This window comes from Chaetodon trifascialis, chromosome 5, assembly GCF_039877785.1.
Source record: "Chaetodon trifascialis isolate fChaTrf1 chromosome 5, fChaTrf1.hap1, whole genome shotgun sequence".
NCBI lineage: Eukaryota > Metazoa > Chordata > Actinopteri > Chaetodontiformes > Chaetodontidae > Chaetodon > Chaetodon trifascialis.
Genome location: NC_092060.1, coordinates 17,215,564 through 17,240,229, shown reverse-complemented (window position 1 = coordinate 17,240,229; position 24,666 = coordinate 17,215,564). Strand labels below are relative to the sequence as shown.

General features: G+C 39.1%; 1 protein-coding gene across 1 annotated transcript in view; it reads left to right on the top strand.

The window, feature by feature from the left end:
• Positions 1-24,666, top strand: part of LOC139330948 (protein diaphanous homolog 1) — a 74,972-nt gene that overhangs the window by 7,762 nt on the left and 42,544 nt on the right. Inside the window, exons 2-13 of the mRNA XM_070962181.1 lie at positions 13,668-13,694; positions 14,528-14,692; positions 15,009-15,110; positions 15,740-15,870; positions 17,321-17,404; positions 17,503-17,566; positions 18,484-18,623; positions 18,938-19,043; positions 19,266-19,376; positions 19,627-19,745; positions 21,084-21,200; positions 23,439-23,554. Coding sequence (XP_070818282.1) covers positions 13,668-13,694; positions 14,528-14,692; positions 15,009-15,110; positions 15,740-15,870; positions 17,321-17,404; positions 17,503-17,566; positions 18,484-18,623; positions 18,938-19,043; positions 19,266-19,376; positions 19,627-19,745; positions 21,084-21,200; positions 23,439-23,554 — 1,282 coding nt within the window. The remainder of the gene's footprint in view (positions 1-13,667; positions 13,695-14,527; positions 14,693-15,008; positions 15,111-15,739; positions 15,871-17,320; positions 17,405-17,502; positions 17,567-18,483; positions 18,624-18,937; positions 19,044-19,265; positions 19,377-19,626; positions 19,746-21,083; positions 21,201-23,438; positions 23,555-24,666) is intronic.

Sequence of the window (24,666 nt, the reverse complement as noted above, 5' to 3'; positions counted from 1 at the left end):
CAGAGACTGTCTGAACACCTAAATCTACTTGCGTTAAACAACAAGGAATAAAAAACCTTGGTGTTATCATTGACTCCTTAATTAACCTTACTTTTGAACATCACATTAGAAATGTGACTTAAGTGTCATTCTATCATTTAAGGAATATTGCCAGAGTCAGAGCATTTCTATCCCAGGGAGACACAGAAAAGTCTTTTTGTTCCATCCTGTCTGTCTGTCTGTCTGTCTGTCTGTCTGTCTGTCTGTCTGTCTGTCTGACATTATTATTATTATTATTATTATTATTATTATTATTATTATTATTATTATTATTATTATTATTATTATTATTATTATCATCACACAAACAAGTAACTATATTAGAGGTTGTCAGTGGGGTGGATGGGTTAGCAGAAGAAAACACAAGGAGAAAAGTGTGAGTGCATTCATTCATGTAATCTGTAATGGAGACATGAAAGCAGATAGAAACCAGCCTAACTTGATCTCCAATCAGATGTAATTTTTCCAGGAGATTGTACCCAGTGGCAAACAGCATAGTCAAAGAAAGGCTTACAGGGAACCATTCTGTGGTCATTATGTTGTGCAATCAACATTTACTTCATAATTTTACCATAAATCAAAAAACCTTGTACCAGTTTAAAATCAACTGCTACTTCTTTGCATTTCTGGCATCTATTTTCAGTGGAAATATGAATTATATGTTCAAGCTGCTCTGACCTGAGTGTTTACTTGTTCTCATGGTCATTTTGCCAACTGTTAAATTTTACTTCTCCCTCTAACATTTTCAAGTTGAGTATGTGCGCACGCGCACGCACACACACACACACACACACACACACACACACACACACACACACACACACACACACACACACACACACACACACACACACGCATACAATGTTTCCACCCTGTTATATTATTTCTCAAATTCTGAGGGCTGTGGCAGGAAGCTGTGCAAAAATAGCTTACAGGATGCTTCCTTATTTGTCCCCATTATTTTGTACCCATATCTCTCTCCTCCCTCCTTTCCATCCATTGTGCAAGGAGGTACCAGTGGTCTAGTAAATATGTTTATACATGTACATACACATAGCCCATTCTCAAATATTTTTAGGCCTGAGTGCTGTAGAGGCCTGGATAATGTTAAAATATATGGCAGGGCTTTATCATTTGCGCCTCATGAACAGGTTTTAAACATTCCATACTGGAGCTGGATAACACTGAGTAACTGTATTATCTTGAGGAGATCAGGACATTGTTTCTGCTATTGAGTTTTTCAAAAGCTGAATCAGATAAAATGAAAGCCATGGTGGCAGTCTGTGTTGGGAGAGTTCATGGAGATCATGATCTGTGCAGGGCTCCTGACTAACCTTTTTCCCCACCTGTCTGAACTGTCCCAAATAACAATTTTAAACACCCCAAAATGAATGTAAACCATCCCAAAATCACAATGTTGTTATTCAAAAGCACCTTTTGAACCCCAAACTGTATTCATCTGAAGTACTTCAGTTATTTCAGTTACTTCATTTATTTACTGTAAACTTGGGTTGGTACATTAAACTGCAGTTCACAGTTCACGCTTCATGTTCCTCTGAACAGAGACTCTCCTACTGTGTGTTTAGCTCTGCTATCTCTTACTTCTTTTAGTTTTATTAGCTCTGTTAGCTGTAAACTATTAACTCCATTAGCTGTTAACTCCATTGACTCTTTTGGCTCCATTAGCCAAACACACCACAGGAATCTGCTGCCCACTGGCTGCTACCAGCTACCAGCTAACTAGCTTTTCTCCTCCTGATGTAGCATTAATGATTAGCTTTCTCCTCTGGTGCATGTGAAAGACATAACTGCAGGAGCAGCATATGAAAGGCTTTTGAGCCTCTTCTTAACGGCTATGACTTCATCATCATATCATCATGGTATCACAAAGCCTTTCACTATTTTTATTCTGCCATGGTGAGTCACTGTTTTACTTCCTGATTTCCTGTTAAAAACCCTCATAAAACTTCATTAAGCTTCATTAAGCTTCTTGCATTTCTCTCTGTAGTTATTTGAGTTATATGAGTTAAGATTCTTGCATTTCTCTCTGTAGTTATTTGAGTTATATGAGTGATCGGTCAGTCAATCAATCAGCAATTAAACTGCTCCCTGTGTATGTGTGTGTGAGTCTGAAGTTTTATGTTTGTGGTGTGAAATAAGGCTGATGGTCTGATGTGATAGATTATAATGATGTTTTACACTCAATTACACATTGTGGTCACGCTCTTTTTCTGTCAGTCTTTCTCAGTCAGTCAGGTAGTTGGTGGCAGAGGGCAGTGTCGTAAAGGGAGTTTACTTGTAAGCAGAGAGCTGGATAGACAGACCTGTTGACTGATCCTCACAGATATGAATGCTCTTGACTGTGTGTGACACTTGTGTTGTATATGGGGGGCTTAGTTAGGATTATAGTGTCAGTCCTCCTCTGTGACTCTCCCCAGTCTCCCCTGACAGATTACAGCTAATCTCAGACTGCTCGGTGTATCTCAACACCACGACTGTCAACAGCAATGGCCTATGTGCCACTTGCACAACTGTGTGCATAGGACACCAGTCTATGTCTGTTTCTAGGACTGGAGCAGGACATTAAAACATTCACGGCGGAGGAAGAAATTTAGCTGCTGGACGCACATGCACACCCTGCTGTGTCTTGGCAAGGAGTGTAGGAAACTAAGCTTAGCCTAAAATCTGTCATTAGTTCACATTATAATCACTATCTGAGCAGAGGTACAGCAGAGGCTTTAGTACCTATAGTCCACTAATAAGGAAATGGAACTAGGGCTGGCCGATATGACTGAAAACTGTAACTCGATATAAGTGTTTTATATCGGTCGATATCGATAATTATTGATATTTTTTATTACCTATTTAAAATAAGGACCAGGAGAAAAATACATTCAATTTAAACATTTTTATTTTAAATATAACCTTCCTCTGATTATAACCCCCTCAGCTATCAAGGCAGAAAGGAAAGGAAATGTCAACACAACCATGGAAAAACACTCAAATAATAAATGTAAATAGAAGTGTAAAAATGTAAACACAGAGAAACCTGAGAACTTTTTTTCTGAAGGTTTAGTTGCCAGGAAGTTCACAAGCTGATTCACCTTCTGGTGAATAAAATGTTTTCAAATATGTGCAGTGTTTTGTAAACATAGCTGAAACTGAGGTAGAGTTGACATCTGTAAACAAACATGATAGACAGTACAATAAGACTGATTGAACTATAAAACCAGCCTAGACATATGAATAACTTTAGTCACTCTTCTTACTCTAAACATACATGAACTATTCAATTATATTTTTATTGCAAGTGTGTTAAAAAAAAAAAAAAATCATGTAAGAGATGTTTGTAACCTGGCTTTTCCACTGTGCTCAGCGGAAGCATGTCTTTAGCTATATGATATGCCGCTGCCTCTGTTATGTCTTCATGCCTTTTAGATGATTTGTCATCAGGCAATGAAGCAGATACCTCTGCATGGTGGTCAGCTGCTTGTGCGGTGGTGCTGCGGTTGGCGGACGTTGGCGAATACGGCTGCGCTCCAAAGAGTAACTGCTGCTAAGGTGGTTAAACAAGTTTGTGGTATTATCAGTCTTGGTGGGGACGACAGTCTTGCATAAGTTACAGACCACATTGGTCTGACTACGGTCCAACTTATAAAATCCAAAAAACTGCCATACCGGCGAGGTGACTTTCCCTGTTTTATCAACAATTTCTTCGCTTGCTGCAGGACTCACTTTCTATTTCTCATCTCACCCCTCGCGAAGCATCAAACACGAGACAACGAGATGGCGCAACTGAACTTGATACTGTTATGTGCTTGGCGTGTTACTGTGTCACTCCCACTGATCAGCGATTACTCCCTACGTTGCTCGGTTACCTGAGAGCGAGTGCATTTGTTCATGCAACCAACCTTGCTTCGCAACTGTTTCTTCCGATGAAGAAAAAAATGATCGAATGTTTTATCGAACGCATTTTTTATTGATCTTGATTACGTATCTATCGCAAGACATAGCGTTATGGTTTTATCGCCCAGCCCTAGATGTAACTGTGTCAGGCCGCAGGCAATCACAATAATGTCAAATTATGAAATTCCAAATAAAACTTAGAGATAGTTGAGACGCTCTTTTCAAAAGAACTCTGTGGGTTTGTCTCGACATTTTCCCCCACGGACCTGCCTTGAAAATACACATATCGCAACAACACTTGATGATTTGTCTACTGGTGAAATTGTCTTGGGGAAGCAATGTGGGGTATGATGGGTAATAAGAACTGAAGGTATGGGCTTGGTCACATACACCACATTTTTGACAGAATACAGGAATTTTCATGGCTCATCATTAGCGGAAGGTATCTAACAGGTATGGATGAGGGACTGGGAAGCCACTGTCACAGAAAAAGTTTACTTTTGTTTATTATGTGTCAACTGTATTTGTGAACATCTTTAAAACCTGCTAACAAGCCCTGAGACGTGTCCAAATTACATTCAAAGTAATGGCTTGATTCCATCATGCATTTGTGTGCCATTTTGGCTGACACAGCCATGGGAGCTGATCGTGGCCGTTCCAAACAATGCGTCTGATTCCACCGGACGTGACACAGCTCGTCTCAGACGCGTCCCAGATGCTGCTCTGCTCTGTGGAGACTATGTGGCTTGTCTATTTGTGATGGAAGCCGCATCAAGTTGCGCAGAGCAGATTGAGCTAGAAGTCAGACACAGGAATGGAATAAAGAATCCGGACAGTTTTCAAAATAAAACACCCTGTGCAAACTCCTGATTGTGTATCAACAGAAGAAACGCAATGAGAATAGACAAGAAAGAAGCCTTTTAATTACGCAGCCTGCTTACTTATGGTAGAAGCACAAACATCAACAAAAAATGACCAAATCAGCAAAATCTAGGAGTCAACAAAATCCGTCAGGCAAACACTCTTCTTATGAAGCGCTCTTGGTGGGGTATGAAGCCATGCTGAGGATGGAACAAAACTGCGTTACTAAGAAAGCTACTTTATGAGTATAATAACTGTATATCTACCAAAATAATAAAGGAAATACATTTCCAGTGAATCAGAAGAACAATTGGTTATCGGTTTCCATTTTGAGTTTTCAATTGTCCTGTTTAAATTTTTCTCCAAAACATATAGAAGAAAATACACTCCAAAGGTTAAGCAACACGTGTAAAAAAAGAAACTCAGTAAAGGAATTAATGCTGTAGAAATGATTTTGTACATCTGGGATTCTTGTGTTCAGCTTCTGCCTGAGTTCATATTGCAGTGGTGCACGCACACCAACACCGAGACAGAGAACCTTTCTGTGCTCTCACTTTTTAAACCTCCTTTTTAGGCAGTTCTCTTTACTCAGTTATTCTCATTGTGGTCCTCTGAACCAGACCCTGCCTCTGTTTCAGTTGATTTAGAAGGCTGCAGTCATCCATAGGAGCAGTCAGTGATGCTTGCACGTCACCCAAGTCTCTGTGCTGGTACAGTGGATTGACTGTGAAGATATGAGGCAGGTAGTCAGAATTTGTGCGTGGGTGGCACCAGTGCTCGTGGTAACATGGAGGTGAAAGTTTGAGATTTGTATACTGTAGGTGAATTTATGTTTGTGTGTGTGGGATGTTACTGCACTCTGCTTGTAAGCAGACGATGTGTGTAGGTGGATGAGTGTTATAGCCTCATCACTTCCAAGACGCTAGGGTGCAACCGTTATTTAAATGACTCTGAAGGCATAATATCCACAACCATTTTTTTTCCATCTGTATTGAAATGACTGTTAGAAATGCGAAGTAAGCTGAAGTCTGTGAAGCGTGCAGTCATGGAGGTGTTGCAGCATTAGGGTAGGTGACAGTATTGGCAGTGAAACAAGTAGAATATACACAAGCAGGAAACGTTAAAATGGCTGTGGCATTCTGACACTAAAGTAAAACGAAACTGCACCTGGTCTAACATGAACTGCACCATTGATATTGTAAGGTGTAGGTGATAGTTAGGGGGTTGATTGTATTATTTGTTCTTTCCTGACCCACATGAACAAAGACACTACCTACCCCCCCCCCCCCATGCCTCCTTAGGGCTCAGTTGAATTGTGTGCTATTGGTGTCTGTGGTTCAGATCTACTACCTTCAAACACCCGTTTTTGTGAAACCCATTTGTAAAATCCCTAGACCTCTCCAAATTATAGGCTTAGCCTTAAACAACACCAGTTGTTTAATCCCCCCTCCCCCTTTGTTTCCTATGCACATCTTTGTACGACTGTGGCTGTGTGACATTTTGTCTTTGTAGTTGTGTTTGATCATGTCCACATGTGTGGCTGTCTTCTTGGTTTTGTTGTCCCGTCAAGCAGTCATTCTAGGGGTGGTATTACTTAAAAATCATATTTGGGTTATTATGATATTATGTATTATTGAACTATGTGTATATATCTATACAGATTTCTTTTTCTCCCCCTCATAATTGAAACTAAATATGATTGAAATGCAGTACAAGGCTTTGCAATTGTAACTGCGTAGTGCCTGGGGTTGGAGAAGCGTTAATATACTGTGTATTGTTTTCATACATGGTGGAAGTTGAAGGCTAAACGTGCTGCAGACCTTAGCCATATGTTTATCTGTGAGTATAGGTGTATGGGGTGCTTGGTCTGCTTTTAGCCACACCTGCTGCACATGTTTATTTTTAGGTGATATGTGTTTGATATGATATTACTTATAGGAAGTTGGAGACTAATTCAATTGTGCAGAATGTGTGAACTATGAATTACTGACTTTTTGGCTTGGTACCCAAGTTAAATGGCGATCACTCTCAGGATGGACTGAGCCTCTTCCATTGTTGAGTAACGCAAGATGAGCGCATTTTCTGAATGCATGAATATTCTGTGGGCCAGATGGGCAGCTTTGGCTGCTCAGATGTGGTCCACAGACTGCCAGTTGATGATCACTGCCCTAAATCGTACACACTGAACCTTTAAGTTCTTTGTTCCTTCTTTGCCAGCTCAGTTGGGTTTTGGTTTTCGTTGAAAAAATTGACATATATGTAAAGACTGCACCAATTATCACCAGGATTATCTAATTTCTCAAAAAATAAAAACTGCTAAGAGAATTTTATTCCTCATAGCAGTAGATTGGTTAACTACAGTAAGATTAACCAGACAGTTTTAGAGCATTACATATGGTTGGGATAGCTGCACTGTTCAGTTGCCAGCTATTAGTCTGTGATGTCGCTAAAATGTTAGTGGCTTTTGATTGGACATACATGTCATTGTAAATGGTCTTTATCGATGGGTTAATGTACTGATTGTATTATTATCCCTCAGTTAATTAAACAGGATCATTAATCCATTTGCAAGTCCTTATAGGACACAGTGGGAATGCACACAGTACAACAGCACACCATGGATACCGCATTAATGTTTGTTCAGTCAGTTTTAGAAGACAGACCAGGGAAGCCTGCAAAAAAACAAAACAAAACAAAAACTGGAGGTGGGTGTGGGGTGGTGGGGTAGACCAACAGTGAACCAAGGATAAGGAGCAGTCATGCAGCAAACATGCCCCACTTGGGCTGTGACAATCACAATCTCTCCCACACATAGACTGTGCACTCAAATGCACCTTGACTCAGTAGGTCAGTGAGGAGAGTAGGAGCATTAGAAAGTGTGTCATGGAGATGATCAGATGGCTATGTGGGGTAGTGGAGAGGAGATTCTGACCTGTGTGGGTTAGACCTCACAGCCTTGGTAAAAGTATTGTGCTCAGTGTTTTCAGGACTGCTCTTGCTCCCTTTGTCAGTGTTTGTTTCTCTTTGTCACAGGTTGCTTGGTAGTTGTAACTAACCTTGCATGTGTCAACAGGCAGGGTACCTCTGAAACAGTAACTACAACATTATCACACCCAGTCCTTTTAGTACAGTTCTCAAATGAGCATGTGTTATAGATCATTTAATTTTTTCCTTGTTTTCAAGGAAAAAAAACTCTTGGGAGCAGGGGGGAGGTTTTTTAACTTGGCACTTTGTTAACCAAACAGCTTTGTGTGTGTGTGCACGCAATATGTCAGCGTTGTTGGTAATTTCCTGTTTAAGCTGTATGCATAGACAACTTTTCAGCTGTGACTGGGTGTGCCTGCCCAAGTGCTGCTTCCTCTGTGCAATATTGTAAGTACACTCAGTGTGTTGCCATGGCAACATTGTAAGCAATATTAGTGTAGTCAGTGTAGTTAATAAAATGACCAAACCAAGATGACTAAGAGACCAAACAAACCATCTTTTTCTTCAGTGTAATGAAAAAAAGACGCACACACACACACAACCCCATGCCATTTTATGCATTACAAATAACAGAACACCAACAGAAATATCAGTGCAGTAACCCCACATCCATCTTAACAGACATATCATTTGTTTTCTCTGTTTCTACAAATACCCTGTGAAGTCAAGCGAACAAAGTAATTCCTGTGGTATTCTTACATTATTTATACATTTGATAGTCCGAGACAAAAGGTTTTCAGGTTGGTCAAGGTTTGTAAAGCATGTATAGATTGGCAATGACCTCCTCATTACGATTCTGTATTCCATGTATTTCTGTCATATTGCAATTCAGCTTTTTTTTTTATTTTATTTTTGGGAAGGCATCATGGCTATCTCAGTTTGAACTGTGCTGGCATCACAATATATGTTCAGGCAGTTAGTGTCAAGGCCTATATGATTAATAGGAAGCTGTCGCTGGCTGGATATTTTTAGAACTAAAACAAACTTGCCTCGCATTATTGTATAACATGAAATATTGGTAGTTTTGTTTTGTGATGATGTTGACATATACAAATATCAGTGTAGACACAGTGGTTGTGGTATTTGGGCCATCTGTAGTATCCTGGGTGCTCTAGGAACAGGTGGAAAAAGAATCTTTTGAATATTTATGATATTTGGTTGCTCTTGGGAATGAAGATAATTGGGATATAAGATTGATATAAGACAATAAGGACTGAATGTTATTCAGTCGGATACGGATACAAAATATGTCATGTCCTTATCACATTTATAATATTTGTCTGGAAAATCTTGTTTCCCCTTTTATGCAGCCTAACTATTAACCTTGTTTGCATCAGTTTGAATGATATTTGAGTCAACTGTGGATGCTTCACTCATTTGCCTGTAAAAGTGGCCACTCTGCTTTCTGCTGGTCTGCATTTACTTAGTTTTCATTCTAGCTCTGATTTACATAATCTCTCTCACCACTTAGGACCTGCTACATAAATATGTATGCACAGACAGTGCAGGTATGCACACACACATCATCACAAACATCAGCAGCAGTGTATGACTGGCTCACTGTCATAAGCCAAAGGCATCTGCTGTCTTGCGTTCGCTTCCACTGCCTTGACAGACAGACAGACAGACAGACAGACAGACAGACAGACAGACAGACAGACAGACAGACAGACAGACAGACAGACAGACAGACAGAGCCTTGCCCTATCCTCTGTGTTCTTGATTTTGTTCCTGCTTTCAAAGCTATGTAATTATGCTCTCTTTGGAACACTGTATATTTGTGTGTGGGTGTTTTGTAAAGGGATTTGCATTGGGACACTGCAGGAGGTTTGTCCTGCACAGACAATTACAAAACAGCAATCAGTGTGCCACTCTTGATTTCAGACTTTGGTAAATATCCCATGAATTGCAACTGTGCACTTTTTTTTTTTTTTCATTTACCACCAGTCCAAAAACTCAAAGGTGTTCAATTTACAAAGATATTATACAGTCAAAAGCTACCAGTCATCAAATTTTGCAAGCTGCGACTAGCACATGATAGGCAGTTTTGCTTAATAAATGATTTCATCCATCATCAAATTGGTTATTCATTTTTTTTGATCCACTATTTGATTTATGGACTATAAATTTTAGCACCGTGGGTGAGTTAAGACAAAGTGTGTGTAGATTAAGTGCCAAACATTAGTGATGATTCAGGCTGTTATTTATTTAATAGTTTATGTACACTCATTTAATTTAATAGAGTAGTTTGTCGAGGCATAGCCTTTTGCACCACATGCTGAATGGATTTTTGCTTCCAGTGTTATCTTAAGGATCCATGTAGCTGACACGCACATTTATTGGTGTTATGCTTCTGATAGTAGCATGAACAACTAGTCTTATTGTGTATGGACTTTCAGTGGATCATAGTGGTCATTCAGTAATCAAATGCAATGCATAACAGTGATAAATCATTAATTGTACAACTCAGCAACAATTAGATTATTTAACACATAATTCTGCAGTCATTGCCACTGTCTGTGTATGTGAAAACATTTTAACTAAGTCTGTGGTATTAATTTCAGCTATATTCAGCAAAGCGAATAACCAGTTAGCACCTGGATCATAGCCAGCATTGGCTCATTCATTGAATGGAGGCCTTGGTACTCAGAGCGGTTCTAAAAGTGATTCTGAAGTAGTTCATTGTTGCTTTTATAGTTCTCCTCAGATGGAGAGACAGTACTTTTAGGCCTATTTGCCTCCCTCAAAACCAATCCTGGCACAAATGCTGTGGTTAATTTTATCTATGAGTGTCTGTATCCTTAACTGTACTTGTGGGTTGTAAAGCGGAAATTTACACTCACAGTTGTTGAACTCAAGAACGGTTTTCGTCTCTTCCTTCCCCATCTATCACTATTGCTGTCTTTCAGACACACTTGTTTTCAGTTTCCCATGCGATTACCCAGAATCCACTGTGCTTGCTGTCAGCTGTATATTTCAGTTCTGTTTGAATAGCACCACAACATTTGTATATATGTATTATTTTCTGCCCCTGTGTGTGTCTGTGGGTATGGGTTGAGGGTTTGTCATTTAATGGCAGCTGTGTAAGCAGAAGCACCCTTCTCTTGACTGGTGAATACTGTCCTCTGTCTGCTCTCCCCTCTATGTGTCTTTCTCCTTTATCTCTACCTCTTATTCACCTGCCACAGAAAAATTTAAGTGAACTTGTGCAGGTGTGGCATTTGTAATATAGGAACTGCTCACCTCTTGTAGGCAAGGGCAGAGGAAGTCTCAATAACTACACCAAGGTTGTTACAAAACCAGTAGAGTAAATGTTTAAAAATATCCTTCAGCAAGTTTTTGCTTTACAAGGCAAATTCTTATATATACATGTAGAGACAGACCATATTGACTTTTGACTTGAATCTAGAGTGGAACAATAAAACAACAAACCAAATGTGTTTTGTATACCCCTAATTCAGTGCCATGTAAACGCAGCAAGCCCAGTGATTAAAAAATGAATCAGTTTGCTGCAGCTGAGATCTGACATGCTGTGTTTTCAGCATGTGTGAAATAATTGCAAGTAAATATGATAAACTTGAAACTATCACAAGTTAAGTTGAGCCCAGTCTGCATACGGCATTCAGTAATTGGCAGTGATATTGAATGATATGTGTCCTGCATTAGAATCCAAAAGGACAAAGTAAACTCACTATTGATCTTGCCAGGGGACACACCTATTTTTCCCTGATGCTACTCAATGAATTAACAGTGCTATGAGTCGGTGATCACCAACCAGCACCCATTTGAGTGACAAATGTCTATTTTTGAAATGGCCCGCCTCTCATTCCCACAGCTGTCTCTCCCACTAAAAAAGTGCAGCTAGCAAATGGAGGCTGCTAGGGAGTTGAGTTGACAAAATCCAAATTCTGTGGAGTTTGCAGGAAAATGCAGTTTTTAATTTCTTTTATTGATTATATTTATGCCGAATTGATGAGGACTATTGACATATAATGCCTTTTATCTTACGTGTCTAGAGATACTTTTTGCAGACAAGTAAGGAATTGTTAATATGTCATATTTCTTAAATGGAGTTTGGTGTTATATTTTCCCTGGAAAGCGCAGGGAGCTTCCATTTCATTCACATCTGAGCTACTGCTTGGCATTTTTCTTAATGTGATCCTTTATTATTCTAATATGAGTTCTAAGTACACTAATCAAAGATTTCTTGATGTTGCACTATGTGCTCTCTACAGCAAGTGTGAGCATATTTATGAGCTGCTGATAATGAATTTTCTAGTGGGACATTTTTGGGTATAGCCTGATACCTAGTTAGCAAGACATGTCAGAATAGTCAACAAGAAACAAAGCAGACCTATCACAATGCAGTGCAACAGAATTTTGTTTGATCCACTGTTACTTTGCTCTACAGCATTTCAAGATACATGAATGCTAAATCATGTGACTTATTTTAATGTGGAACTAACTAGGCAATGAGCAACATGTGCAAATTGCATTGCATTGCTAAGTAGATGGGCTCACTTTAAGCTGTTGAAAGCTACTTTTTGCAATCTTGCTCCATACATTAAAGAAGACTCTGTTCTGTGTGTGACCTTGTAACCATTTGACCCCCAGACTCCTGCACCTTAGACCAACTCCCAAGGTTGCACGCTATTAAATGTCAGACCAAGGGATTAGAGTGTTAGGTCCATGCAGGTCCATCATATGTTTTGAATGTATAGCACTTTGACTGTCAAGAGTCATGGAAAACAGCTTGTCTTTAAATTTTAATAATAGGCAAATTTGAAATCAAGAGCAAAATCTTATCGTCATTACTCCTGTCCTGTCCTTTTCCTGTCTCCTTCGTGTTACAAATGTTAGTTGTGGTTATTCTTTGATGTTATAAGCTTTGCATGGACTTTGACAGGACATGTGTTTGTCCACTTTTGAAGTGGGATTGTTGACAATGGGTTTCCTAAAGGGACATTATTGGACATAGTCTGACACCTAGTGGCCAACACATGCTAGTGTATTTCAGATATATTGGTGTCACTTTCCCCTCTTAAAAATATATATGTTGATGTCCCTCTGTCTCAGACTGTTTACGATTGCTGATCTAGTAGAAATAGATCACACAATTACTGTCTTTTAGATGTCTTGATTAACTCAACTTGGACTCAGGCTTGATTTTACAACACCGATTCCAAAAAAGTTGTGACGCTGTGTGAAACGTAAATAAATTAATGAGATGATTTGCTAAACCGTTTTGACATAGAATTGAAAACAAAGACAATATATTGATGTTTTCAACTTCATTGACTTTTGTAAATATATGCTTTTTCTGAATTTGATGCAGCAACATGTGTCAAACAAGTTTGGAACAACAACAAGTTCATTGGTTCCAGGTGATAGTATGTTGATTGAGTATGAGAAGAGCATCCTTGAAAGGCTCCACTGTTGACAGTCAAGGATGAGGCTTGGTTCACCACTTTAAACAACGCTTAAAACAAAAGATTATATAATGGCTCTTACTACATGGGCTCGGAAACTCTTTGTAAAGACGTTGTCAGTAAACATAATTAGTTTGGCAATGACTCCATTCTCTTTTTATTCCCTAACATTTGTGGAATAGGGGTTGTAAATGCATTAGTTCTCTGGAGATGTGTATGAGTTATAACACTGATTGACTCATAGTGTTTCACTCTCCTGCTGTGAGTCGCTCATGAACTCTGTAGATGGTTTCCTCCGTTTCCTGTCATGATTTCTGTCTAATTGATTCTTTCTCTTTCTCTCCCTCCATCTGCCTCCCTTCTTGTCACCGCCTTTCCCTGCTATCTGTTGGATTTTTCATACCCTTCTGTGTGATTTTTCTCCCTCTCATCCGTTCATCCTTACAGAAACTCAAACGGCTGATTCCTGATGAGGTAGGTTTGTTACTGCTTGCCACCATCACCTGTGTGCTTGACTCATCCGTCACTGTGGTCTTTGATAAACCAACTCACCATTATTCATTTAATGTTATGTCGCCGTCTGTCATTCAAACTTAATCCCCTGTAACACAAATGCTGTTAAGTATCTCTTTTGTCTTGTCTTGTTTTTCCGTTGGATGTGCATGCTTTGAAGGTACACACTGAGAGCATGAAATTCTTGGCACATAGAGTGATTCCTTCTTGTGCCTGAAACAATAGGATGCAAGAATCATACATATTGACAGATAATTATTCATGATTCATTACAGAAATCACAATGTTAATATGTGCCACGGATTCCATGTATCCTAAGTTGATTTTCTTCAGTGTTTTCCATTCGACAATAAATGATATAAACACTCAGTGCAAGCACTTGCAATTTGCCACCGACAGCCATTTAAATCAGAGAAAAGGAAATCTCCCATTGTTTGTCAAAATTGAGGCTCATGGTCTGCGCCTGCCAATGTTTACTGCGTGTTGACTTTAAATGGCAATGTTTGTCAGCAAAGCCTTTAACATCTCTGATCCCTAATCATCATCTCCTGTGCCTGAGAGATTTCTATTGTGGTAGAAAATGTAGCATCCCAAAAACTAAGGGAGGAAAAGCTCTTGAGAGCTTTGTTACTCTTCATTTATTTAACATTGGTATGAAGAGAGTATGCTTGTCTTAAGACCATGAATTGATTAGGGATTACTACATTGTTTTTGGCCTTACAGCGATGGTTGCACTTTGCCATTTTTCCTCTCTGACCTCTTTCCTCCAACCGATGTCATATTTGCTAATCCAGTTGGAGCGTTTCACCAGCATGAGGATGAAAAAGGACAAGGAGAAACCCGGCCATATGCCGGGTCAGCGACACTCTTCAGCTGCCAGCTATGAGTTAAATGCTCAGAGTGCTATGCTGCATGATCATTCTGATGAATACGTCCTGGATCTCTTCGAACAGATGCTGGTGAGAAAGATTTATATTGTGTGTGCAAGATTCAGCTTTTGGAGAATCACGTTTTCATTATTTTCCCCGAACAATTATTGAACCTTGTACTTTGTATATTCTACTCACAAAGTGTTTCTTAGTAATGTAATATTATTTAATAACTCTGCTCAGTGTCTTAGTGCCTCAATTTAATGTGATTCCTCAAAAATACAATATGATTTCCATTGCAGAATGTATTTTCTGTTTATTAATTGCTTGAGTCTCAAAATACCTTTGTTTATTCCTCCTTCTTTGTATTTCTTTGTATCTCCTTCCTCCCTCCTTCTTTCTCCAGGTGGATATGAACCTGAATGAGGAGAAGCAGCAGCCTCTAAGGGAAAAAGACATTATGATCAAACGAGAGATGGTCTCCCAGTACCTCCACACATCTAAAGCTGTCAGTACCAAAATAATATTGCTGTGTTGAAGGTTCATTTGAATACAGTCTCATGGAAGTTGTTGCTGAACATATAGTGCTACATATGTCATGAAGCCAGACTGAAGTGTTTTCAAGCAACACTATTATCTCTAGACTGCTTGTTCATTTTCTTAACTGAACATGTTTGTTGCCTTTGCTTATGCGGTTGGAGTGTTTCCTTACTCAAGTCAAGACTAGATTATTTTATACATTATACAAATGTATTCACTGGTGAAATGCAGAATCAATATAATATCACAAACATCACTGGTAGAACCAGCTACCCCTCTAGTATTAGTAGCAATTGGAATAATTTGATTAAATATGGTGAAAAGGAGTAGCTCAAAGGACCAACATAACCAAGCATAGATGGTAGCCAGCACAGGTCATTAACTGTGAAATAAGTCTATTAAGAGGAAATCCTACATGAAGTGCCCTTTAAGTCTGCAACTGTAGTCTGTAACTGGGCTAGACTACTGCCCTTGGAGCCCTACTGTTGTGCTTTCTTGTAGTAATAATATCAATTCTAACCTGAGAAGACAAATAGAGACACACAAAATGACTTTGTGTTTGTGTGCCCACTGTGTCTACTATTATTTGTTGATTAGGGCCAAAACCAGAAGGAGAGCGCCAAGTCAGCCATGATGTACATCCAGGAGTTAAAGTCAGACCTCCGAGACACACAGCTGCTGAACTGTCTGGAATCTCTACGAGTGTCGCTCAATAACAACCCTGTCAGGTAATACACACACAAGCTTACGCACATGAACATCCATAAGGTGTCTATGAAAATAAAACATTGAGCCAGATAAATGCAGGAATTGATTCAGATTAACTGTGTCAATCTCCAATCAGTCCAGCTGAGACTTTGTTGCTAGTCTTTTTAAAGTTTATAAACTTTACAAATGTGACAGAGCTGAAGCCATTTTACAAAGATATTAAAAACTGCAGTGTCCAGATGTGCAAAAGTAATCCTATTTGCATGTGCTGCCATAGAAGCTTCTATTAAATAGTCATCTAAAGGAAGCAAATTCTTGTGCAGTCCTTCACACTGAGCTGCTTGCTGTGTTATGTGACTGGAAAACCAATTGACTGATGCAGTGATGATTCAGTTGTATCACAGTAAATGGAAGAATATTTATAAAATAAAGTAAATACATTTGTACTTCCTTAAGATTAATCAGTAGACATGCATTTTTACTTTGATTTACAGTCTTTAGTTGTTGATCAGTTTGATTAATCCACTGTGATTCAAAATTGTGAAACATTTTATTTTCTTTGCTATATTCAATTACTGCACAAAGTAAAGTGTGAAATCTATTCTTTTCATTATTTCTGGACCATCTTGAAGAGAAAACACATTATGCAGTGATGTAGGACACAACCGTGCTAATTGCTGTAATGTTTAATTGGACTCAAGAATGAAGTGGTTAGAATGTGGTGGATTAATAATAAACATAATAATAATAATTTCATTTGTATAGCACTGTTCATACAGAATTGAAATATACCACAAAGTGCTTTACAATCAAAGATAAAGAAAATAAAGACCCCCCCACACATACCCATAAGATCACACAAACTCACACAATCAACACTCACGTTACATCATGATAAACGAAATACTGAGGAAACGCCATCTTGAAATAAAAAGAAATGAAATGAGGAAACAGTGGAATCATACATGTCAATTTAGTGATAACTTCCATTTCACCAAAAAAGACACAATACCTTTTATTAAATTCCTTCAAAGGCTTCACCACTTATATGATATTAGTCTTGACAGACATGGATGTACTCTGCAAGTTAGCTGGGAGGTGCAGGCATACAACTGCAAAGTGGTTATTCTAGTTTGATTGTATACGTTACAGAGTTTGACATGCAGATATAAATTAAGGTCTTTCTGAGTCTCTCAACTGTCTTAGTTGAAAGCATTGTCCTGTTCTTCCTTCATTGCAAGTAATTACAGTACCATACATTAATGCATTAGGTTTGGTCATCTGGTGCTGATGTCTGTTTTTTAAAATCCCTCTAATTCAATTTGGGGAATTTTTATTGCAAAAAATGTATTTATATTATAAATAAAAATGGACACCAGATGTTTCAACATGATGAAATCAAGTTTAACACCAGAAACACAAGTAGGTAATGCAAGTACTTAAGAAATCATGTGGTCTTGTCACTTTCAGTTGGGTGCAGAACTTCGGAGGTGAGGGGCTGGCACTGCTGCTGAATCTGCTTCGAAGATTACAGGAGGACAAAGACGAGTACCCGTAAGACTCTTAAACCACAGAATAAATATTTGTTCTCTGTAGCAGTGTGTGTTTGTAATATCTTTCCATGTCTGTCTTCTTTCTCATCCACCAACTAGAATGATTGCTGTGAAATGTCAACACGAGATCATTCGCTGTCTAAAAGCCTTTATGAACAACAAGGTAAGAAAATTGATTGTTTTCCTTACCCAAATCAAAGTACCTAATCCTTTCTTTGAGTTAAGTAATAGAACTAGTAATAGAACAATCTTCATCATGTCTACAACCTTTGTTGTAGTGTAGAAGTTCTTCCTCTAGATGGCATCATGAAGTCAGTGACCAGCTGTGGTCAGTTCATTGCGGTGAATGCACCTTTGAGAACACTTGAGTTACATCATCAGTATTAATCTCTTCAGAATCTATCACATTTAATAATTACACATCAGTCAATGAATATCAGTCATGTGGTTGTGATGTGGTTGTGATGTGATCTGATTGAGTATCAGTGCTGACAAGAGACCAAATGCTACATTACTCTTTTGTATCTTAAAGTAATACATAGTTCTGATTAGCTAAGATCAGTGTCATAAAGCAACAAATTTAAAGGTGAAAAAATGGAAAAACAGTGCATCAGGTCAATGGATCCAACACAGACACTGTTACAAATTTGGTTTGTCAGTGAAATTCAGTCAGTATTGAACTAAATTGGTCAGTAGTTGTAAATGTTACAATGTTTGTCAATATGACAGTTTGGGTGATTAATAAATATTGGATAAACAATAAGTCTGTCATTGCCACATAGTAGTAACTTGGTAACTGATGGCAACTGATTGAAAAGTGCAGCCTGTGCTCCCTGGTAGGGTTTTGAACGTGTGACCTCTTGATATCACTTTGTTTGTATCAAAAGAAAATATATGCCTGTTATTTCCAAAGTTGTGTGGTCAGTAAATTTTATCTTGACTGAGAAAAACTCATTTTTCTGATGTAACCTCTAAAACTTGAACCATGAAAGCCCTGTCTCTGCTCTGCTGCGCACAATAAATCTGAAAAGACTTTGCCTCATTCTGCTTTCGCTCTTCCTCGTTTTTTTTTCTCGTCAGTACGGTCTGAAATCCATGCTGGAGTCAGATGAGGGAATTCCTCTGCTGGTCAGAGCCATCAACCCCAGGGTGCCTCATATGATGGTGGATGCTGTCAAGCTGCTCTCTGCCATCTCAATTTTGGAACATCCTGAGAACCTGTAAGCATCCCAGACGACCACATTTAATGGTCCATCTTCCCCTAACTGCATTAGCTCCGGAGCACAAGCCTAATATGCAGTGTTATATGAAGATACAGTGTTGAACTGCTCTATTTAGGATTACTAGCAACCTAGCACTGACATCAATAATTGAATTATCGCATGTCACACTTCTTTTCTCACTGACTTGTATGTCAGGTTTCAGTAAAAGCTGTTTTTTTGTCATGTCAAATGTTGTATTTATGTATTGCTATTTAATTTAAATAAATGTAGCAACAATCCTAAATGATGCGAATAACTTTCTGTTTTTGCAGTCATGAGCGTGTTTTGGAGGCCATTACAGAGGAGGCAGAGAAACGGGACATTGAGAGGTTTCAGCCTCTCCTTGCTGGCATGAACAATCATAACATTGCTCTTAAGGTACACATACACATGCACAAACATACTTTATCTATTGCACATCCCCATGTGTGTTTTTGTTTGCCAAATGACACTAGCCCAGTTGCATTTCATAGACAGAAGTACTTGATGCAGTCTGCAGGATAAAAGACTTAGCTGACAAATATTGTGTTTTGTATTACAGTTGTCATCTGTCCAGTTCGTCTAAATCATAAAGCTGACTGTGTAATGTGTTTTTGGCAGGGTGGCTGCATGCAGCTGATCAATGCCTTGATCAGCCGGGGAGAAGAGTTGGACTTCAGGATCCATATTCGCTCTGAACTACTAAGATTGGGGCTCAGAGAACAGCTGACGGTACGGAAAACACTCTCATTTGATCTTCTCTCAAAGTGACTCTCCAACAACACACATTTGCACAGCCTCACTCTTCATGTCTCTCTCACTGTGATGCCTCTGTCTTGCTGACTGGCTGACACAGTCCTATGCTGTAAAAAAAAAAAGAGAGAAAAAAAACTTTCACAACTGTCAAAACTCAATGTTTGTCACAGTCTTCCTGCCTTTCTCCCCTCGCCTTTTCTTTTTCCCCCCATCGCTCTCCCTGCAGGAGGTGCGGATGATAGAAAACGAAGAGCTGAGGGTGCAGCTGACAGTGTTTGATGAACAGGCTGAGGATGACTCTGAGGACCTCAAAGCACGACTTGATGACATCCGCATTGAAATGGAATATCCTTCCACTGAGCAAAATTTTCCCTCTGTAGAAATTGACAGGGTCTGCTTTTTGACCTTGATTTTCAAGGATGCCTGGATACAACATTACTTTGCATGCTTGTGGTTTTGTGTTTACATTACTTTGCTATTTTGAAGAGTGAAAGGAGTAACCTTCAAAATGTTTTTCCTAATGAAAGAATATGTATGATCCAGACTGAATAGTATATAGAATTATATGCATATATTCGTTGTCTTATAATGAGTCAGCTATGTACACAACATCAAATTGCTATTTTCTCCCCCTGTGCAATCAGCCTGAACACTTACTTTCTTTCAAGGCAGATGCAAAATGAATATTTTCATACTTAATAAGCGTCGTTTTTCAGGCTCTAGGGACACTGTAACCCTGCGTGGACTTTTTTACATTCAAAATCTGTCTTTGCTAATTGGATCCTCTCCGGCGTAAGCTACTCATCTGTAGTGCTGTAAAGAACAGCAAAACATCCAACCACTGGTGGACCTTGTCATTGCTTTAATGTAACTCTGAAAAATATGTTTTTGTCATATAAATAAGAGTGTCCAATTAGGTACACAGCCATAGAAACTTTTGTTTGTTTTTTTTGTTGTATGTGGACTTTATGGTTCATGCTCCTGCACTTTGATATCATTGTAGACACATGCTCATCTGCTTTATTCTATGTAGATATGGTCAGTCTCTATAGAACCTCCATGTCTGTCTTGTCTAATGATTTTGTCCTGATTTGACAAAGATACATATTTGAAGGGAAAGATGCAAAGGATGTTGTTTTATGTTACACAGTGCATACTCTTTTCAGCTGGTTGTCTTAGTGGGACATCTAGGAGAGACAGATTTTTGATAAAAAAGCAAGTCATCCTTACTGTAACAGTGTACTTTTCTCCTTGCTGCTTTTGACATGCAGTTATAATTCTCAACACCAGGTGTCTCCAAGGGGTCACAATTCAGTGTAAACCTAGTCTGCCTTCCTCACTGCAACACTGTGTCTTCTGCCCGCACCTGTGATTAACACAAAGATGATGTAACACAGTTGGTCAAAGGAATTTTGAAAACAAAGATGCATATGGGATAGAATCGACTTTGACAGTTGTGCAAGACATGTTGAGATTACATCACGCTGTTCCTATACAGCAAAGATTATCAGTGTTACTGAAATTCTGCAGTGTACAGACGGCACTGTTCAGTTGTGTTTCTTTTGTAATAATTGAAGCAAAGGTTGGTGTAAGACTCTTCAGTCACTGATTGTTGAAGATGTTGTGTGTGGAGTATTTAATATTTGTGTCATTGTGTTAATTGAGCCTTAATTTTTGCTTCACTGATGTGAGGGAAGTGTTCGACATCCTAGTCAACACTGTGAAGGACTCCAAGGCTGAGAACCACTTCCTGTCCCTGATGCAGCACCTGCTGCTGATCCGTAATGATTATTTGGCCAGGTAGCACACGAACATGTACACACTCATACATGTTGCTACTCTCTCACACATGCTCCTGCTCACATGCTCGGTAGATTTGCTCATCAACACTGTTTTACTATTGTGATACAGTACATTATCATTTATGAGTAATAAGAAGTAGAATAAAGCTAATTTATTTTTCTTTTTCTGAATGATTGTGCACCCAAAGAAAATATAGGTAAAGATTTCTAGAATTGTAAATGTTGTATTACTGTATGATGTCATTATTTTATCAAAATTGACATTTTTGTGAACAAAACAATTTGGATTTTTTTTCAAAATCATACAGCCATATATATGGGAGGAAAATATAATAGTTTTCTTCAGTCTCCATGTCAGCCCTTTCTTCTGTTTCCTGTTTGTTTTCTAGAGCACTGTTCAGAGCTAAGAAATTAATACATGCAAAGTCCAATTCCATTTTAATAGAAATGAATGTGCATCATGTGCTAATGTCCCTCCCTGTGTATTCCAAAGCCCATGGGGGTTTAGCTCACGAAATAGAGAAGAAAGGAAGACTGAATGTTTGATTGACAAGATGGGGGGTAGAGTAATGTTGGGAACAAACCAACAGTTTTATGGCATTCTGTATCCACATTTACTCACTCATGTCCACTTCGCACTCCATCAACACATAAGGGAAGAATGCTTTACGTAATATTGCAGAATACATCAAGGACACACAGAAACGTGCAGGTGTGCACGCATTTGAGTTAGTTGTGTTGTTGGTAGCTCAGTGTTGCCTTGACAGCATCAGGCAGACATGAAATTGTGGTTTATTTTTAGCACAATTTAGGGAATATATTGTGAGCATGGAAAAGGTAGGTTGGCCCAGACATGTAATCCCAGCTGAATTCTTTTTACCTCCCCTCTCTTCCTCCCGCTTTCCTTTCCTGTTTTGTCTGTCCAGGTGATCCCCTTGAACACAATAGAGGTGGTCTGTAATGGACTCCACAGAGAGACAGAAAGTGAGGGTGGGAGGGAGAGAGAGCTGTAGAATGGCAGAAAATACAGCCTGATAATTACAGAGATGAAAAGAGAAGGGAGGTGGAGGGCGAGACAATAATGAAGAAGAAATTGAGAGTTGAGGTAAATTGCTAGGTAGATGTGGAGAGAATAAGGGAGGGGCGTGCAGGGAATGGAAGGGTTAGCATTTGTGTGGGAATGAGCGAAATAGTTCCAGCTGCTTTGGTGTTTTTTCATTCTGGGTCTCACTGTTTTCAATCTCAAGTGACGATGGAGGCCAGGGACTTTACTAGAATACACAAATGCACTCATATGAATGGTCATACTTACTGTATAGTCGTGCACATACTGTTCATGTGCACAGACCATAAAGGGCCAAATAGAGTTTTAAAATGCAGTGACATCTGTATGATTATTTTAGGATTTATCCCAATTAGTCACCTTAGGCCTACCAATCATATTTTTCTTAATATACCTAATATCTCAATTTAATATTTTAAACTCATGAAGAATGCCAGATTTAGCCAAATGCATATATCCAGTTTTTCCAGAATGTCACTAGATGTCTCTCTCGCTCCACGGATAAATCAGAGCTTCAGGAAAAAAAAACAAAAAAACTTCAAGTATAGTGAAGGAGTGGAATAAGTGTCAGACAAAGGCAGAGTGACTAAGAGAGACAAGGGAGGGAGGGAGAGAGAGCGAATAAATAAAGTATTGAGTTTGTGACTCTGGCAGCATCTAATGGGGTCAGGGAATAAGACACCTCCAAAATTGAGTGTCTTTGTGAAGCTGGCTTGATCAGACACGGAGCGCTGGACATACACCAACACACTCTCACGAACACAGTTGCACCCAATCAATCTTTGTGACAAGCAACTCAAACCGTCATGCTCACACAGACAGCCGGTCTCCGTTGCAGACAGAGAGACATAGCATGCGTGTTCTCACATTTGTCTGAACAAATGAACCTGCTTTCTCTTTGTCAATCCCATTCTCTGCTCACATAAAGTGCCAGAGTTCTTGTGCATCTGCACTGGAGTGACATTGTAAAAGACATTTATCTGCTGTAATTGTCATTGTGGACACAACATGCAAAGTATATTGCAAAAAAAAAATCTCCTTTTTTTACTCCAGCACCTCATATAAACTCTCCGTCTCCATTTTTGCTTTGCTTCCATCCCTCTCATCTTATCGTCCTCCCATCTGTTTCTTAATCCATCCCTCTGTTAATCCGTCTCTCCCTCTCTTCTGCAGGCCTCAGTACTACAAATTGATAGACGAGTGTATCGCTCAGATCGTGCTTCACAGGAATGGAGCTGACCCAGACTTCAAGTGTCGTAACCTCAGCCTCAACATTGAAGGCTTGATAGGTGAGTTGTTAAACCAGACATATGTACCATGAAGTGTACATGCTTGCCTATCATTCAACACCCATAGAATTTAGAGATACAGTATATTCATGTACTTTCACAGACATTAAAGACCAAGTCAGCATAAAGTGGACACTTGTCAGACAAATCAACCTCTGTTGAGCAGTAGTGCATGAGTTGAAACTTTAAACCGTATTTCACTTTTGGCCGAGCCCACTCCAATCACTGACACGATTGCTGTGCTGCTGTTAATGGCTGTCTTGTGTGATTTAACGTTTGGTCATAATTTGTGTTACGTTTTCTATCCTCATGATTGACAAATGTGTAGTGGCCTAGAAATGCCATAGGGTGGTGCCAGAGAGGGAGCTGAATTGTGCTACAGATTTTATGGTCACAGGTCAGAACTTTATCAAGAGGATAAAGGCTTTATCAAACCAATCAATCCTTGTCTAATTTCACATTATAGTGGGTGAGATTTCTCAGTTCTCCTCCAATTTTTGACCCCTGACACACAATGATATATTGGCTAGATGGTAACTTTCAGGCAAAATGTATGTAGTGGTGAATGTATCAATATAATAATGCCCATATGAATATTGAAACAGGTTTTGCTTGCTGTGCTCAGTCCTCCTTTTCATACTGTGTTTAAAAGATCCTTTCCTAATGTGCTTCCAGTGGAAGTGAAAGGGACACCAAATGTACAGTCCTCGTTCTTTGCAAAAATATATTCCAGTCTGAAGCTAAAATGAGGCTTCTCCAGGCTGAGTTAGACAGATCAAGTGCATTCCTTTCCAAAGTTACTGTCTTTTTAGTGCAGAGTACCCTCTTTGTAGTAGTGTATATTAATGTTTTAATGTACATATGGGCACCTGACTTGAAAAAGTGCCTTGATCTTGATCTACATAGAAAACTCACACACACTATGGAGATCAAGGAAGTATAATATATAATGGCCATGGAACCATGTCATTTCCTGTCGCTCTGATTAATACGAACATGAAATGCTGAATTTTGTGAAATTTGTGGATGTGATTGACAGCTCTAGACCTTGACAAGAAAACACCTGCTGACTATAGTAAACCAAACCAGAGCAGAATGGAGGTGCAGGCCAT